The following is a 19780-nucleotide window of genomic DNA, read 5'->3' as shown; positions in this document are numbered from 1 at the left end:
ACTGATGGGCACTAATATGCGGCACTGATATGCAGCACTGATGGGTACACATAGGTGGCACTGATGGGCACTGAAAGGCGGCACAGATGGGCACTGATAGGTGGCACGGATGGGCATGGATGGGCACTGATAGCTGGCACTGATGTACACTAATAGATGGTACTGATGGATGCCAATCAGTGCCAAACAATAATGCCTGCCAATCAGTGATGTCCATTGTGGGCAATGATTGGCATCCCTGGGTCTAGGGTGGCATACCTGGTGGTGACATCCCTGGTGGTCCTCATGGCATCTCTGGTGGTCCAGTGTGGGCATTCTCGGGTGTGGGCATCCTCGGCTCTCCTCTACTCGCATCTGCCAATCAATGGCTTCTCCTGTTTACACTGTGATCAGTCGTGATTGGACACAGCTGATCACATGGTAAAGAGTCTCAGTCAGAGACTCTTTACCTAGATCGATGTTGCGTTGTGTCAGACTGACACGCTGCAACAACAATTGCCACGCTGCGCACCCCCGGGGGCACGCAGCGACTGGATATAGTGGCGACATCATATGACGTCCGGTCAGGATATTGAAACCACTTTGCCACCGTCATTTTGCTATATGGCGGGCAGCAAGTGGTTAAGGACCTCGTTGAGCTACTTCCTGTTGTACAACGTTTGACAACGCTCTGTTCTTGTCTCCTAGTTGTGTTCCTGTGTTGTCACCCTGTTGCATGGACTTCTGATGGAGAGTACAAGTGGCCATTTCAACACACATTACACAGGCATGATCCACCATTGTCACCATCAGAAGACCTACCTTGTGAAATGCTATACAACACTGATGTATGCACCACATTTCTAATATAAATACATTTTATTTTTTGCATATTTTGATATTTGTCAGTTGCCCTTAAAGTCCCATAGTACTTTCATAGGGGGGGGGGGGGGTACTCTTTTTTCATTATTCCTTATACTGGGATGTTGACAACCTCTGGGTCTATTTGGCTGGACTTCTATAATAATTACATCACTGGAGTGCATGAAGGAGGTGCAACAAGGATTCGGTCCCTGATTGATATCCTCGAGAACGAAGAAAAATACCGGCTTTCAAAACAGAGAAGAGTATTCTGCTTGATGGGCTTAAGGGCTTTATCTCTAACAGACATAAAGGAAAATATTTATTTTAATAACCAGAATCTTTTTATTGTTGGGATTAAATTTCGACATGCTTGTGCACATCCTTTCCTCCTTACAGATGATGTGCTTTGTACTGCAATTTTTAAAGCAGAATGTCAAACAAAACTTTTTTTTTTTTTTTTAATTGATCAGTGTTCATAAGTAAAAGGTTGATGACACCCTCACAATCCACCCCCCCCCCCCCCCATTGCATAAGTAAAAGTTTATTATGTTGCCTTAAAACAAAAGCATACTTACTAAAAGAAGAGTGAATATACTGTATTTACCCTTCTGCTGACCCACGGCTAGAAACTGGCTCCCCGGCCACTGCAAATATTCCACAATTCCAGGTTATGTGGAATACTGCCCTCCCCTGCTGCACACTATGGTTTCTCCCACTGACACATATGACACTACACTACATATGAGCCTGCAGGAAGAACCACTGCGTGCCGTGGGGGAAACAGTTTTTCCACCCAACCAAAGGATCAAATACTTGCAAAGAAGCAACAGCATCTCAAGACACAGGATGCCAAAAAAGTAAGTATATTCACTCACTTAACCCCTTGACGGCCATATAACTTGCATATACGGCGGCAAAATGGCTCTGCTGTGCCGGACCACATACCTAGTACTTGATCCGACACTTCACGGTGGGGGGGGGGGGGTGTTGCGAATGTGCGCCTGCGATGGCCCGCTCTCGCTGTGATTATACACACAGTGGGAGCTGATCGGCAAGTACCGCTGACTCAATGTTCAGCACACGCTGATCGTTAGCCAAAGAGTCAGAACGGTGGTCTGCCTATGTAAACAAGGCCATAGCTCCCAACTGTCCCTAATTTCGAGGGACTGTCCCTTATTTGGAACAAAGTCACTGTGTCCCTCTTTCCTATTCTTTTGTTCCTCATTTTGGTCTGATCTATATAGTTGCATATCAAATGCACTTTTTATCTTTCAAAAAGTATTTCTCGTTCCCATCTCAAATACTTGAAAGGTATGAACAAGACAGATTGCCATTCTGATAGAAGGGAAGGCATGGATCCTGTGTCTGCAATGCACCTCGCCCACTGCACCAGGGATGGATCCAGAGTCTAGTCTTGGGAGGGTCACAAGTTGCGTATTGTCACTTGCCACATCACCTGTCACCCGCTGATTGTCACTTGCTGTTAAGGTGGGGATTGTCTCTTGCTGTGTCCCAGAGTCAGGTAGCAGAGAGATGATGTAATGTCTCTGCTGCCCACGGCTTCCTGCACAGTGAGGGCAGAACTGCAGGGTGGGTGGTGAAAGATGATGTCATCTCTCTGCTCCCCCGCCCGCCGGCTCACTGGTTGGCAAGCCGCTCTCTCACCTGCCCAGCCGCCCACTCTCTCAACCGCCCACTGAGCCATTCAGCTGCCCGGCACACCCACTCTCTCATCCACCCGCGAAGCTGGCCGCTCTCTCATCCGCATCCGGGGGGGGGGGGGGTAATCGCCACGTTGCGCCCCCTGGATCCGCCCCTGCAAAGCACATGTCAAATTGCTCCAGCATGAACCAGGGCTAAAACACAGACTAGGATCACAGTTAACCCTGATGTTAACCCCTTCCTAGCCAGTGTTATTAGTACAGTGAGCATGCATATTTTTAGCACTATTCACTGTATTAGTGTCACTGGTCCCCAAAAAGTGTCAGAAGTGTCAGTTAGTGTCCGATTTGTCCGCCGCAATATCACAGACCCGCTATAAAACACTGATCACCGCCATGACTAGTAAAAAAATTTAAAATATTATCCCATAGTTTGTAGACACTATAGCGTTTGCGCAAACCAATCAATATACGCATATTGGCCTAAATTTATGAAGGCATTTGATTTTGTAAATTTTTTTATGTTTTGTAGCAGAGCGTAGAGAATATTGTTTTTTTGTTCTTTGTTTTTTTTTTAATTGTCTGGTTTTTTTTTGTTTATAATGCAAAAAACAAAAACTGCAGGGGTTATCAAAAAAAAATATGGAAGAACAATGGATACACTATGGAAGAGCCCTACACCGACTAGACACTTTAATCTCCATGGGGATTTAATTTGTATTTATTTTTGTGAATGAGAGATCGATACGATCTGTGCTAATATAAGGAGTCTTAAGATGACCTTTGAGTGATCTGTGATTATTGATAAGAGCTATAGTAGAATAGGAAGAGGTTATAAGACAGCATTTTGATCCCTGGATTTCCATCTGTGTACATCATAAATTTATTCATGATGTTTTATCAATAACAATATACATTTTGTCTATATTTTTAAACAATGTAATGTATATGTTACTTTTTTCCTAATTTTATTTATTTTTATGTAATTTATGTGTTACTTTGTCCTAATTTTGTCCTAATTTTGTTTATCTTTATGTAATTTATATGTTACTTTGTCCTAATTTTGTTTATTTTTCATCTTTGTAACAGGTTTTCTATGGGTTAATTTTCTCCTCATTTGGAGTGAAGAATGAATGTCACTTGATAGCTACCTTTCTGAAACAGCTAAAAACGATTGTGTCATGTGTGTTTGACATGTAATAATTAATCAATTGGTTCCTGATTTTTGTTAGAGATATAGACATATATCTGTGCAATGTGTATTTCATTCTGATTATGCTCCAGCCTGAAGATGTACTTTGCCCAAAATTGTTGCTTTTGGGAACATAGCATGTAACTTTTGTTTATTTTAAGGACTTTCAATAAATTGTATTTAATAAGTACAGCGATCACTCTTTGGATGTTTGCAATAGATAGCAGTGGTGGCTGGTGCTCTATTTTTTTTTTCAAACAAACCACCTGACACCCAACCCCCTTTGTTGGGTCAGTCAACCAGTCAGTCTGTTAAACCTCCCACCCTCATCGTTCGATTGGCCGGTCGGTCGGTCGGTCAAACCGCCCGTCCGTCCGTCAGCCCCGCACTTTCCCCATCCAGGCCGCGAGTAGCTTTGGCAACTTTCCCCTGTGTTTCCTCCTCGGCGCCCCCCCACCCCCGCTCACGACCAATACGATTGCTTCTCCTCTCAGCCAATTGGGTCTTAAGACCCTCTTCCTGATTGGCCAGGAGGAGAAGCAGGATGACAATAGCGAATATTAATTCAATATTGTCACAAAACTGGGTGGGCTCAGGGCTCAGTGGTCTGCGCCCCAAGCCCACCCTTTTTTGAAGCCAATTAGAGCCTCCACGCCCCTAATGGAGTGGCCACCACAGATAGATAGATAGATAGATAGATAGATAGATAGATAGATAGATAGATAGATAGATAGATAGATAAATAATATTTTTTTTTATTCACTATACAATAATATGAACCTATAAACATTTTACCAATGGTAAGAACATTTGGTTTTAAAACGTAAACTAACTATTATAAAAAATACAGCGCTCTGAGCAAAGCCAGAACAGAGTAAACAAATATCAATCATATACATAGTATATCTATGTGTGAAGATGATTTAGCTCTGTTTCTCTTTGTTCTGGTTTTCATGAATGACCTGTATGATCTTTTAATACCCAGCCAAGGAGCACTTCAAACAGAACCCCTGGAAAGTATCCCAAGCTTTGTTATTCAAGGCCGACTATTAATGAAGGCGGGATCCATGGAATGTCCACGCTTAGTACATAACAGTTCCATCTGCTCTACTGTAACACCACTGCAAACCCTAATCCAGGGCCAGAAGCATGGCTGTGTTTAGAGTGAGCCCTGTCATCGGACATCTGTCTTTAGAAGACATCAGTGACGTGGCTATCCCGGTCATCTGCTACCGCCACTCTTTGTGCGTAGATGCTAGAATAACTTTCCTTGTCCTGGGCTCACCACAACAACAAAAAAAGGTTTTGTTGTATACTTTTTTGATCTCAGCCAACAATGTATTTTTCAGGGCACGCTTTAGAGATCTATATTACATTAAGATAAAAAAGTTTATATCTGCAATAAATGAACATTTACAATAATGTGGAAAAAATTCAAATAATGCATTTGGGTGGCAAATATATGAATGCAATCTATACACTAAGGGGGGAGAACCTCTGGAGGAATCTAGGATGGAAAAGGACCTGGGGGTCCTAGTAGATGACAGGCTCAGCAATGGCATGCAATGCCAAGCTGCCGCTAACAAAGCAAACAGAATATTGGCATGTATTAAAATGGGGATCAACTCCAGAGATAAAATGATAATTCTCCCGTTCTACAAGACTCTGGTCCGGCCGCACCTGGAGTATGTTGTCCAGTTCTGGGCACCAGTCCTCAGGAAGGATGTACTGGAAATGCAGCGAGTACAAAGAAGGGCAACAAAGCTAATAAAGTGTCTGGAGGATATTAGTTATGAGGAAAGGTTACGAGCACTGAACTTGTTCTCTCTGGAGAAGAGACGCTTGAGAGAGGATATGAATATACAAATACAATACTGGTTACCCCACAATAGGGATAAAACTTTTTCATGGAAGGGAGTCTAACAAGACACGTGGCCACTCATTAAAATTAGAAGAAAATAGGTTTAACCTTAAACTACATAGAGGGCTCTTTACCGTAAGAGCGGAGCATCGAGCAGAGAGCATCGATAGTTTCAAAAAACTATTAGATAAGCACCTAAACAACCACAACATACAGGGATATACAATGTAATACTGACATATAATCACACACATAGGTTGGACTTGATGGACTTGTTTTTTTTCAACCTCACCTACTATGTAACTATGTAACATCATAATGTGTGTCACTAAACATCAAATAGAAAGTATTCCAGATTTATGTGATATCTTCAATAAAACTTTATGGTATAATAATATATTTCACTTGCAAAGATTCTTGGCAACACACAATCCATCCAAGGTGACAATTGCTCTGGATGCTATGATAAGGAGGGTCAACCCTTGAAACGTGTCTGCCAAGGATCAATATTGGTGTATGTTACACACATATTGGCAGCATGCCAAGGTCCTTCAAATTAACATCCATACCAGTCTCTCTCAACCTTTTTAGCCCAGAGGAATCCTTGAAATAATTTTCAGGTCTAATGGAACCTCTGGTAAAATTAGTCTGTAGAATCCAATGTTTGGTGGGCCACACATGTGGCATGAAGGGGAGTCCTGCGTAGTCCCTGAAATGTTGCACTTGCATTACCGCTGTTATGTGACCATCTGAATAAACATTTGGACCAGCCATTCTCAACCAGGGTTCCATGGAACCCCAGGGGTGGCCAGGGGTTCCTTGAGCTATGGTTGACTGACCTTGTATCTGATGGTTCCTGTATAGTTGTAGGTCCAACTCCCCTTGGCAGAGCCAGTGGCGTGACAATCATTCTGGCTACCACCGTAAGGGGGGCATTCTTCCCACTTACAACCACCAATGCGATAAATGCTTCAACTTACCAGACTCTAGCTGGTAGTTACTACAGTCCCCACCTACCCCTTGTCTACTCCAGGAACGTATGTAATGGGAATATTGCTTGTTGTTCAACATTAAAATATATCCCACATCCAGAGGATGGAGCAGGTCTCACCTTGAATGGATTGTATGTGATCTGCTATGTTGCCATGAACCTTTGTGAGTATGATATATTATTATACAATAAAACTTTACTGAAAATATCACACTTTGCTGGCATGCTTTCTATTTGTACCTGTATGAAGTGCAAGAATTTCCAGTCTGGAGAGACCTGCGACACTGTAGATATTGTTAGTTATTATAAAGAGAACATTTAAATAAGATTATAATAGGAGTTCCGCTAGAGCAGGATTCTGTCCTTTTTTATCACTTGAGTCATTACTGTTATTTATTATTTCAAGCTGTCTCTGCTGCAGTGAAATCCTAAAAACTGTTGTCAACCCTGTAGGCTGGGGATTGGGGGAGATCCAGGCGGTAGACACCCAGACAGAAGACTCGTACGCGGTGCTTGAGAATGCAGAATATGCAGTGGCAAAATATTTGATAACCTGCACATTTGGTAAGTTTGCCTACTTACAAAGAAATAAAGGGTCTGTAATTGTTATCATAGGTGCATTTTCAATGATAGAGACAGAATATAAACCAAAAATCCACAAGAAACACATGATACAAATGTTATAAACTGAGTTGCAGTTCATTGAGTAAAATAAGTATTTGATCCCCTACCAACCAACAATAATTCTGGCTCCCACAGACTGGCTATGTAGTGCTAGTATGCTAGTAATGCTTGTGTATACTCCTGTGGAACACAGATTAGTCCTAACAATTTAACCATTTCAGCCCCAGAAGGATTTACCCCCTTCCTGACCAGAGCATTTTTTGCGTTTCGGCACTGCGTGGATTTAGCTGACAATTGCGCAGTCGTGCGACGTTGCACCCCAAACAAAATTGATGTTCTTTTTTTTCCCCACAAATAGAGCTTTCTTTTGGTGGTATTTGATCACCTCTGAAGTTTTTATTTTTTACGCTATAAACAAAAAAAAGAGACAATTTTGAAAAAAAAATGCAATTTTCTTTACTTTTTGAGGCTGCACTCTGATGGGCACTGATGAGGCTGCACTAATGGGCACTGATGACTGCACTAATGGGAACTGATGAGGCTGCACTAATGAGGTGCACTGATGGGCAGTGATAGGCTGCACTTATATGCATCACTGGTGGGTACTGATAGGTGTCATTGATGGGCACTGATAGGCGGCACTGATGGACACTGCTAAGCAGCACTGATGTGCACTGATAGGTTTCACTGATAGGCACTGATAGGTGGCAGTGATGAGGAGGCACTTCATCACTGATGGACGCTGAAAGGCAGCACTGTTGGGCACCGGTGGGCATCACTGGTGGGCACTGGCAAGCATCCCTGATGGGGCTGCACTGATAATCATTGCACGGAATATCAGCACTGATCCCCCCCTGTCAGGAAGGCCGCTTACTACTCATGCGCTGTCAGCACGAGGAAAAGAATGCCGATAAACTGAACTTTCTATTTACACTGTGAGCAGCTGTGGTTGGACACAGCTGATCACATGGTATTGAGCCTACAGCATAAGGCCTTTACATGATCGGAGATGCTGTGTGTCCGAGCGAGACACCGCACCCCAATCATCGCTCTAAGCGCCTCCAAGCAGCAGGTTGTGAAAAACGTCATATGACATCAAGGATATACTTTCCAAAGGATCTGAGCATATGAAGTCTCCCATTGTTTAATCACCTGGTGAGTCTGTATTTGTCCCACACATGTGAAGGTGGAGCACGGCTAATTAAGAGTACCAGTCATCACACAGACTTTTCTCGTTGGTGTTTGGTTTCTCTTTTTTTTTTTGTTGAGGACTTTTTTGTATACCGTATTTATCGGCATATAACATGCACAGGAGTATAACACACCCATTCATTTTAATAGGGAAGTTTCAGGAAAAAATACTGAAATTTTAACTAAGGAACTTTGAAGCAAAATACAAGTCAGTGCCCATCTGCAGCCTCACAAGTGTCATCAATGCAGCCTTATCAGTCCACATCACTGCAGCAGCCTCACAAGTGCCATCAATGCAGAAACCTTACCATTGCTATCAATGCAGAATCCTCACCATTGCCATCAATGCAGAATCCTCACCATTGCCATCAATGCAGAATCCTCACCATTGCCATCAATGCAGAAGCCTCACCATTGCCATCAATGCAGAAGCCTCACCATTGCCATCAATGCAGAAGCCTCACCATTGCCATCAATGCAGAAGCCATTGCCATCAATGCAGCCTCATCAGTCCACATCAATGCAGCAGCCTCACAAGTGCAACAATGCAGCAGCCTCACCATTGCTATCAATGCAGAAGTCTCACCATTGCCATCAATGCAAAAGCCTCCCCATTGCCATCAATGCAGCAGCCTCACCATTGCCATCAATGCAGCAGCCTCACCATTGCCATCAATGCAGCAGCCTCACCATTGCCATCAATGCAGCAGCCTCACCATTGCCATCAATGCAGCAGCCTCACCATTGCCATCAATGCAGAAGCCTCACCATTGCCATCAATGCAGAAGCCTCACCATTGCCATCATTGCAGCCTGATCGATGCCCATCTGCAGCCTAGAGGGGACGGGGAGGGGGCAGGATGAGCGCCGACAGATTACAGTGAGAATCTCCTATGATAGACAGAACAGTGGTCCACTGGTGGCTCAGGAGATGAGACTTCCTATTACAGAGGCCGCCAAGTATGTGTAATATGTTAAAATTATATGCTTATTTGAGTTAACACCTACCTTTTATATATTTCCAAATGATTTGTTAGGTGATCTATTCAGCTCTACTATTATTCTCTACTATTATTCACTTCACTTTGTGATTGTTTGGCACAATTACTTGTTTAAAATTTCACAACATCAGTATATGAGCCTATACTATTATGCCCAGTGTATTGCTTCACACTGACCTGAAGATCTCTTCTTTCCTGCTACTGGCACCACTCTGGAGACCACCAACCAGGATAAGAGGTGGCGTGCAGTATGTATCACTCAGCATGGGACAGGAGCCAGCACTACAGGGGAGACATTGGCTTATGTGGCTCTTGCTCCCTACTACAGCTTTAGCAAGCTTACAAGTATTGCCTCTGCATTTCACTCTGTTTGATGCTCTGAGATGGTGGGTCAGCAAGCCCAGACCGCTATCTACCAGTCTTCTGGCTACAATCTACTGGTAGACCATGATCTATGGGTTGCTGACCCCCAATCTAAAGCTACTGACACACTGGCGCCCTGGGACCCTTCCTCCTCCTTTTCTTTTTCTTACCTCCATCTTTCTTTTCCACCCCTCTTTTTCAGCCCTCTTAACCCTCTCTCACCCTTTTCCTATTCTAAGCCCTTGTACACACGGTCAGAGATTCCGACGGAATGTGTCCGATCAGAGCGTTTTGTCGGATATTCCGACTGTGTGTGGTATGCATCGGACTGTTTCCGTCTGAAAATATCCGTCGGACCAAATTTTCCAACTTGCCGGAAATATTTTCAGACAAAATGCTCCGATCGGACATACTCCGATCATGTGTAGAGAATTCCGATCGGACAAAGTGCCACGCATGCTCAGATCAAATTCCTACACCAAAGCTATTGGCTACTAGCCTGAACGTAGTCCCGTCGTAACGAAATAACGTCATGACGTTCTGAACGATCGGATTTTCCGACAACTTAGTCCGACCGTGTGTATACAACAGTTTCGGACAAAATCCGACGGATTTGGTTGTCGGAATCTCCGATCATGTGTACAAGGGCTAACTGTTCTACCTTTGAGTATTTGATTCTGCCAAGGCAGTTTCCAGTCTGTTTCACCACCTCCATACTGTCAGTTTCAACCGCACGTAACCATCAATGGAAGAGTTCAATGAGACCAGTATTATTATCATTTTTCTATGCATGATATTAGGGCGGCACAGTGGTTAGCACTCTCACCTAGCAGTATAAAGAGTCGCTGGTTCAAATCCCAACCAGGACACTACCTGCCTGGAGCTTGCATGTTCTTCCTGTGCCTGTGTCTGTTTCCTCTGGGTACTCTGGTTTCCTCCCACACTCCAAAGACATGCTGATAGGTTAATTGGCTTCTGTCCAAAATTGGCCCTAGTATATGAATGGGGACCTTGGATTATGGGCTCCTTGAGGGTGTAGGGACCAATGTGAGTGTACAATGTACAGGGATAGGGACAATTGTAGACACTCACTCATGATGGACTGGTGTCTTTATTCAACCTTACTAACTATGTAACTATATTCTGTATCCCTTTTTATTATACATTCTTTTGATGTTAATGCTCTGACAAATATATGTACTTAACTATGACAACGATTTATCAGTTCTTCAGCAATCCACTTTAATTATACAATTTCTTCTATTGCACACTTTGTACTTTTTCAAATTGCTCCTTATCACTTGTATTATCTGAAAACTGCCAATCAAAGTAAAATTATTTTTTTATGATTTATTTGTTTTTAATATTCACCATCAGGGGAGCCTTGGTATAATAATTATTTGTGCAAACCCCCTAATTAATAAAGTTTTGCTGTTTTTGTAATTGTTTATACATGGTTTAGTTTGCAACCCCCCAACGTTTTTTTTTTTCTTTACTAAATTCCCATATCAAATTTCTTTATTATTAATATATTATTATAAATTATTATTATTATACAGGATTTATATAGTGCCTACAGTGTGCGTAGCGCTTTTACAACATGAGGGTAGATGGTACAGTTACAATACAATTCAACACAAGAGGAATCAGAGGACCCTGCTCATTAGAACTTACAATCTGGGAAAAAGTCAAGGTATTACTTTCCCTTTCATTATTTGTTTTCTTCATATTGACAGGAACTCTATAAAAGCCAAATAACTCAAATTTTACACTGTATTTTAAAAGATGACAGAATATCAAAAAAAAGATTTTACTCACCAATTGCCTGGCATGAAATAAAGGGTACCAGAAGTGACCACAGTAGGGTCCATGTTGTCCAAAAGAGGAGTAGGGGTTTCTGTTCTTTATTTGCCATTTTGCTTCTTGAGGATTAGAGTACACTTTTATACTACCTAGCTGCTTCAAGACCACTGATCTTACCTCTTCTCTTGGTTTTTCCTAACTCACCTGTATAATATGACCACATAAAAGAGTTTATAAGTATAATATACAGGGGCAGGGTATGTGATATAATTATACAAAGCCATAAACATCTAACCACACACAAAAATCCCTCACAGCATACAAAGGTCGTGCAATTTCTTCCCAAAAAAAGAAACATGATTTAGAGAGGTTTTATATTTATCTTTGTTATTTCTTTTTAAAAGTATTTTTAAAAAGCAGTGTATGACGCAAAACAAATCGCAATACCCACTCAAAAATAGCATGCTTCGGTGGTGGGAGGAAGTTTTACTTGTATACAGGTCCAGATTAAGAGCATCATGGGCCTGGTGCTGGGGATTTTGGTGGGACTTGTTTACGGAAATAAATAAAATGAAAATGCAAAAAGTTTTTGTTAAAACAAATTAAACATTTAAACAAATTGAATAAACTAGAGAGGGGGGAGGGGGGAGACAGAGAGGGGGTGGGGGATGAGAGAGAGTAGGGTGAGAGAGAAACTTGGAGTATGTGTGTTGCAATAATTTCCAGCAGTCCTGCGGCGGGCATCAGGTAAGTCAGAAAGACAGGGCAGTCTGTGGAGGGCGGGCGGTCTGTGGATGTCGGGGGGGCCAGTCTGTGGATGTCGGGGGGGCCAGTTTGTGGATGTTGGGGGGGCCAGTTTGTGGATGTTGGGGGGGCCAGTTTGTGGATGTTGGGGGGGCAGTCTGTGGATGTCAGAGGGGCACCAGATGTAAGGAGGGGCTCTGCTGAAGGACACAGATGTGAAGAAGGTACCTCTGATGGGGCACCTGATATAAGGACAGACTCCGCTTGGGACACCTGATGGAATCTGGTGGCAGGCAACGTGGCTAGTGACACGCTCATGGCTCCCACTGATTATGCATTATGGTGAGTTGAATGATTTCATTTCATATTACAATGTAATAATATAAATAATGCGCTTCAATCATCCTGACACCATAACAATCTTGGCACCGGGATGATTGAAGTACTAACACCAGGTATTAGGAGTATCTTTATCTGCTGATTGTCAAACTCTGGAAAAATAGGATTTTTATATACAGCTTACCTGTAAAATCCTTTCCTTGAGAGTACATCACGGGACACAGGAGCTCATTACATAGTGGGTTATATAGGCACCTCTGGTGATTGGACACTGGTTAACCCCAATTAAGGAGAATTCCTCCCCTATATAACCCCTCCCATATGGGAGGCACCTCAGTTTTGTAGCAAAGCAATAGGAAACCACGTAAAACCCAAGAGGGGCGGGAGCCTTGTGTCCCGTGATGTACTCTCAAGAAAAGGATTTTACAGGTAAGCTGTATATAAAAATCCTATTTTCTTGATCATACATCACGGGACACAGGAGCTCATTACATAGTGGGATGTCCAAAGCAATGCTCAGGTTGAGGAGAGGGAGACACAGATCATAATTATAGACCGCCATGGGCCGGAGGACCTAAAACTGCAGCCTGCAGTACACTGCGCCCAAAGGCGATATCCTCTTGCCCTCTGACATCCACCTGATAGAATCTGGTGAATGTGTGGACTGATGACCAAGTTGCAGCCTTACAGATCTGAGCCAGGGAGGCCTGGTGATGCACTGCCCAAGAAGCACTTACAGCCCTAGTAGAGTGCGCTTTCACTTGAAAAGGAGGGATTTTCCCTTTAACACTATAGGTCTGAAAAATAATCTGTCTAATCCACCTTGAGAGAGTGGATTTTGACGCCACCTGGCCCTTCCTAGGGCCTTCCGGCAAAATAAATAAGCAATCGATTTTCCTTATCTGAGCCGTTGCTTGAAGATAGGACTGATTGTCCTAACCACATCCAAAGTGTGCAAAGATTCTTCTTCTGCGGACTGTGGGTCCGGAAAAAAGGATGGTAGGATTACACCTTCATTCAAATGGAATCCCGAAACCACCTTAGGTAGAAAGGACCTGTTGGGGCGCATGACCACCCAGTCCTTATGAACAATTAGATACGGCTCTTTGCTGGATAGAGCTGCTAGTTCTGACAGTCTTCTAGCCGTGAAAATGGCTACCAAGAAAACCAATTTTTTGGTCAAAAGAACTAATGAAGCCAGATGCAAAGGTTCAAAAGGTTGCCCCTGCAAAGCCGAGAGAACCAAATTCAGATCCCATGGGCATACCGGAGGTTTGACTGGAGGCCTTATCCGCATAGCCCCCTGGATGAAAGCCCGCACCAGGGAATGCGATGCAAGTGGCTTCTTAAAAAACACTGACAAGGCCGAAATCTGCACCTTGATAGTGCTTACGGCCAAATTCATTTCTAGGCCTGACTGGAAAAAGGCCAAGATCCTGCTAATGACATACTTTCTAGGATGCCCTTCCCTGAGTTCACACCAGGAAAGATATGCCCTCCAGATTTTGTAGTAAATAAGCCTGGAGGCCAGCTTTCTGGCATTAACCAGAGTAGAAAGGACTGGCCCCGAAAGCCCACGGTCTCTCAGAATGTGGGTCTCATTAGCCAAACCGTCAAATTTAGACTGTGTAAAGCAGGATGGTAAATTGGACCCTGTGAGAGCAGATCTGGCCGGAGAGGGAGGATCCATGGCCTGCCTACTGCCAACTTCATGATCTCTGCGTACCACGGTCGCCTGGGCCAAGCCGGGGCTACCAAAAGAACCGATTTTGTCTCCCTCTTGACTCTTCCCAGGAACCGCGACAGAAGCGGGCACGGGGGGAAGGCATAAATCAGATTGTACTGATCCCAGGGAATTGTCAGAGCATCTGACCCCTGAGCAAGTGTATCTCTTGTTCTTGACACGAATTTGACCAGTTTTCTGTTGAACCTGGACGCAAACAAATCTACGTCTGGAGTACCCCACCTGTGACATATGTCCAAAAACACGTCGGGGTGCAGAGCCCATTTCCCTGGGAACAACTGCTGGCTGCTCAGAAAATCCGCCTGCCAATTTTCAACTCCTGGAATGAAGACTGCAGAAAGGCATGGAACATGCTTTTCTGCCCAGACAAGTATACGATTCACCTCTTTTTGCGCAACCAGACTCCTGGTACCGCCCTGGTGATTGATATAGGCCACTGCTGTGGCATTGTCGGACTGAACCCGAACAGGGAGACCCCGTAGTCTGGAAGACCACTTTATGAGAGCCATATAAACTGCCCAAACTGCCTGGATGTCCAAGACATTTATGGACAATAGCTTCTCGATCGCAGACCATTTCCCCTGCGAGCACGTCTCCTCTAACACTGCTCCCCAGCCTGTCAGGCTGGCATCTGTCGTAATAACCTTCCATGGAAGAGGAAGAAAGGTTTTGCCTTTCAGCAAATTCTCGGTTTGTAACCACCAGATGAGACTCTTGCGTGTCCCTGGGGATAGACGCATAGGAAGATCCAAGGATTGGGGCTTCCTGTTCCAAGACGCAAGGATGCATCTTTGCAGAGGCCTTGAGTGGAACTGGGCAAATGGAATGGCCTGGAAGGAGGCGACCATTTTCCCTAACAGTCTCATGCACAACCGAATGGGGGAAGATCTCCTTCCCAGAATTAGGCGCACCAGATCCCCGATGGCCAAGGCTTTTGGCCTTGGAAGAAACACCTTGCCCTGAGCGGTGTCGATAAACATACCCAGGTATTCCAACCTGGTAGCAGGCTGTAGGGACGACTTTTCTAGATTTATAATCCAACCTAGGCGTTCCAGGTGTTCTAGTGTTCTGGAAACACTGTGGTTCAGGAATGGTACTGTTTTCTCCATGAGAAGCAAGTAGTCTAGATAAGCCATGATGGATATACCCTGAGCTCTTAGGTTTGCCAAGAGAGGGTCCAGAATCTTTGTGAAGACTCAAAGGGGCCGTAGCGAGCCCGAACGGCAAGGCCAGAAATTGAAAATGGCGCCGCTCTACCGCGAACCTTAGATACTTTTGGTGTGCGGGAAAAATTGCCACATGGAGATATGCATCCTTGATGTCTATTGATGCCATAAACTCTCCCCCTTGCAGGGAGGAGACCACAGTGCAAATTGACTGCATTCGGAAGGACCGGATGCGTAAAAACCGGTTCAGATCCTTCAGATCCAGGATAGGTCTGACACTTCCATTTGGCTTCGGAACGGTGAAGAGATTCGAGTAAAACCCTGAACCCTGTTCTTTTGGGTCCACTTCTACTATCACCCCTCGGGATAGTAAGTGATCTAAGGCCAGAAATAGCGCTTTTTGCTTTACTGGATCCCTGGGGATCCTTGACCTTAGAAAGCGAGAAGGTGGAATCTCCTGAAACTCTAGCTTGTAGCCCAGAGATACCGAAGAGATCACCCACTTGTCCCGGATCTCTTCCCGCCAGGCTTCCGCAAACTGCTGAAACCTTCCCCCCACTCGGTCGAGCGGGGGCGCCCCTTCACAAGGAAGCTTTTGGGCTCTGCTTGGCAGGCTTCCGCCCCCAAGTCTTTTTCTGCCCCTGGGCCCGGCCCTGAGCCTTTCCTGTAGAGGAGGGTTGAGAAGGCCGTCGCCACTGCATAGAGCTTGATGCTCCGGGAGAGAGAGAACGCTTAAATGATGGACGTTTGCTCTTTTTGACTGGAAGTAGAGTCGATTTACCCCCTGAAACTTTTTGGACGAATTTGTCTAATTCTTCTCCAAACAAACGTTCCCCTTTAAACGGGAACCCAATCAAATGCTTCTTGCATGATAGCTCAGCTGCCCAATTCTTTAGCTATAGGGCCCTTCGCATGTGTACCAACAGGAGAGACAAACGAGATGCTTGTTGGACAGAATCCAAAATCGCATCAATCATGAAACACAGAATTTGAGGTATTTCTGCATAATTCTCCACTTCCTCACTGCTTAACCTGTTCCTTGAGGAACTGACACAACCCCACGGCTGCGACTGTAGGTTGCACTACAGCGCCAGTCATGGAAAAGGAGGCTTTTAATAATGTTTCCAACCTCTTATCAGTTGGATCTTTAAATACCTGAGCATTATCCAATGGACAGGTCAGGTTTTTATTCACACAAGAAACAGCCGCATCGACAGATGGGACCCCACATTTCTTGGTGAAACTTTCCTCCAGAGGATAATGCATAGAAAACCTTTTAGGAGGAGCAAACAGTTTATCGGGATGTCCCCAATCCTCATACATCAATTTATCCATTAAGGGATGAATTGGAAAGGAAAAAGCAGTCTGTGGGACTTTCCTGACTCCTAGGGAAGAAACAGAGGATGTAGCGACTTCAGCAGCAGGCATTCTGAATGTGGTACGCACTAATTCAGTATAATACTGCACCTTTTTTCTGAGCGCCTGGGAGGAGGGGACTCTCTCCTCTTCCTCTGATTCCTCTGACTGCTCAAAATCCCTGTCCCAAGATAGGGATCTCTCCTCATTGTCAGAAGAGTCATCTGAAAGAGGAATCTCAGCAGAGGGAGGGGATCTACCCCTGTTCCTGCTATCTTTCAGGGAAGCAGAATGTAGCCCTAAGGGAGTCCTCAGTGACGTTTACCGGGGCTGAGACATTAGGAGAGGCTGCAAAACCTGACGGGGCACTGACTCATCCTGTGAGGCTGGCTCCAGTCTTGCAGGGGGGGGATGGTAACTTACAGGCATTTTTAGAACCCCTGGACCTAGGCAGTGATTTACCAGTGCCCTTGTTACCTCCCCCTGAGACCCTCTTACGAGGAGACATAGTCCTAAGCTACAAGGCTGAGGTACTAGTATAAAGTGCAATCACTGTTGTGCTTAAAGTCTCACAATAAATATATATGCTTAATACTGCACAACCTGATGCTGAGTAGGTGTCTAAGGTTTGCCTGGATCCAATCCCCTGGGATGCTTACTGCCCACAGCTCCTGTGTCTCACTCTTACAGCCCCCTGATGCTCTGGGCTTTTAAAAACTGCCGCCTGGCGCCTGCGCAGTACAGCGCCGTGCACACCAACGTGCACGGCTCACAACCACACTCCCCCCTCCTCCATTAGCCCGGGAGAGCACTCGGCGCGCGTGCACGACGACCGCCGGAATCCAGGGGGGGAAAGGAATCTCCATCAGAGCTGCGTGGGACCCCCAAACTACGTGGGACCCCTGTATTACATTATTGTGGCAGGGACTGCAGTGGAGACGTGAGACCTCTGGAGAACCAGGCTTCACTGAGCGTGTGTACTGAAAGGCATGTAAGTATGCATCAGGCTGCTCTTACTCCTTCTAGTGGTGGAAACCAGGTAAGACATACTACTACTCAAATTAAGAAATCCATAATATAATTATATATAGGATTAACTTCCCTTACCTGTCCTCACCGCAGGAATTGCTGAAACAGACAGATTCCAGCCTTCACCCATCACGGCGGGCAGAGTGTGCCAACCTTCAGGTTTTTCTGGGGTTCTTTCTCAGAAGGATCTCCTACCTGGACCTTGTAAAATACTCTGCCAGAAACTTTCGTGCCACTATGTAAACAGTACACCAAGTGTGATTTTCCCAGAGCCCAGTCTTCCAATAGGAGAGGACTTACAGGCCAAACCTCGTTTCTTCGGATGACGAGGTCCGGGTACCATACCATCTTGGGAGTCAAATATCGGCCCGAGATATGGATCCGGTTTGTTGTAGCCCTTAGGCCCCGCAGGGACCTGCACAGAGCTTTCTTCATAGCACATGTTTTACGTGGCCAACCACCATAGACACTGGCGAAAAAACTGAGGTGCCTCCCATATGGGAGGGGTTATATAGGGGAGGAATTCTCCTTAACTGGGGTTAACCAGTGTCCAATCACCAGAGGTGCCTATATAACCCACCATGTAATGAGCTCCTGTGTCCCGTGATGTATGATCAAGAAACACATATTGCTATTGTGGTGTAGGATCAGGGGGCTGCTGTCCCTCCTTTCCCTCTCCCCCCCTCCTTTCCCACTCCATCCCGCATTCATCTCAGACTCTAACCACATCCATTTGAGCCACACCCCATGTAAGCCACGCCCACTATTTTACTATTTACGCCGCACATTCACCTTTTTCTATGCCACACCTATAACCGCATGCCCCGTCCCCTAATTATAACACTACTCCGCCTACTGCCAGAAAAGTGTCCCGAATTTTTTTTTTACAATGTTGCCAACTATGTTTTCATGTCTCAAGGAACCCTTACTAAAACCAAATCATCAGCACTTAATAGGAACAATGCTCCTTATATTAGTGGTCAATAGGTAGAATGTCCCCCATAAAGTGGTGTTTAGAATGCCACCCTTAAAGACAGTTAAAAAGATATTTGGTGTCAAGCTGCTGGCTTTGCTAAGTGGTCCTGGACCTTGAACACTGTAGGCATCATCAAATAGGTGGTTCATCAGCCACAGCTCAAGGAACCCCTAGCAAACTCTGGAGGAACCCCACGGTTCCATGGAACCCTGGGTGAGAATGGCTAGTATATATGATTCACTTGATCTTTCTGGTGTGAGTATGCAATGCCTTGCCTGTGTTTTGCCACTAGAGGGTGTAAAAGCTACATACCTGGCTTCCAGCATTTAATGCTTCCCCTGTGATGTGTTCTAGTGTCAGAAAAGGCTTCCCCTGGCAGCATTGCTATTTCTTCTGCTCTGTCAGCCATCAGTAGTGGTTTGGGGGGACCATCCACCATCAGAGAGGTCAGGTTCCCCCCTGCTGAAGACTACACCCAACCCCCCCCTTGATCCGCCCTCACTACAGGGACGGCCTCTATGCGCCGAGCGCGGGAAAAGGACCCTTTAAAAAGGGGGGCGCGGCCTAAGTCTACAGGGGCGTGGCCTAAACGCTGCCGGTATGCATGTGGAGCACAAGGCTCACTGCTTAAAAGCTTTAAACTCTGGGAGTGTCTGGTTGGTCTGGTTGGAGGGACACAGAGCATACAAGGCCATGTAAGCACTATGGATGTGTGGTTACAGGCATTTCTAAGGGGCACGTTTACTCAGCATTGAGACTGAGCATTTATAGCAGAATATTATGTAATTGCTGGACTAAAGCTCGGCAGTAGATGCATTTTGTTTAGTACCTCTGCTTTTTTTGTGCTTAGGACTATGTCTGCCTGTAGGAGGGGTAATTCATCAGGGGGAGTGCAAA

At 44.9% G+C, this 19780-nt stretch overlaps 1 protein-coding gene across 2 annotated transcripts in view; it reads right to left on the bottom strand.

The window, feature by feature from the left end:
- LOC143961267 (mucin-3A-like) overlaps positions 1-11723 on the bottom strand; it is a 68588-nt gene extending 56865 nt beyond the window's left edge. For both annotated transcript variants that reach the window (XM_077470508.1, XM_077470509.1), the window contains exon 1: positions 11545-11723. In XM_077470508.1, coding sequence (XP_077326634.1) covers positions 11545-11641 — 97 coding nt within the window. In that variant the 5' untranslated portion in view covers positions 11642-11723. The remainder of the gene's footprint in view (positions 1-11544) is intronic.
- Positions 11724-19780: the final 8057 nt, after the last annotated feature.

The sequence above is a fragment of the Lithobates pipiens genome, unplaced genomic scaffold (assembly GCF_037356315.1).
Source record: "Lithobates pipiens isolate NorthernLeopardFrog02 unplaced genomic scaffold, aLitPip1_a1.2 Scaffold_8, whole genome shotgun sequence".
In the NCBI taxonomy this organism is placed as follows: domain Eukaryota; kingdom Metazoa; phylum Chordata; class Amphibia; order Anura; family Ranidae; genus Lithobates; species Lithobates pipiens.
The sequence above is the reverse complement of the archived record's forward strand: the minus strand, read 5'-3'. Positions and strand labels throughout refer to the sequence as shown.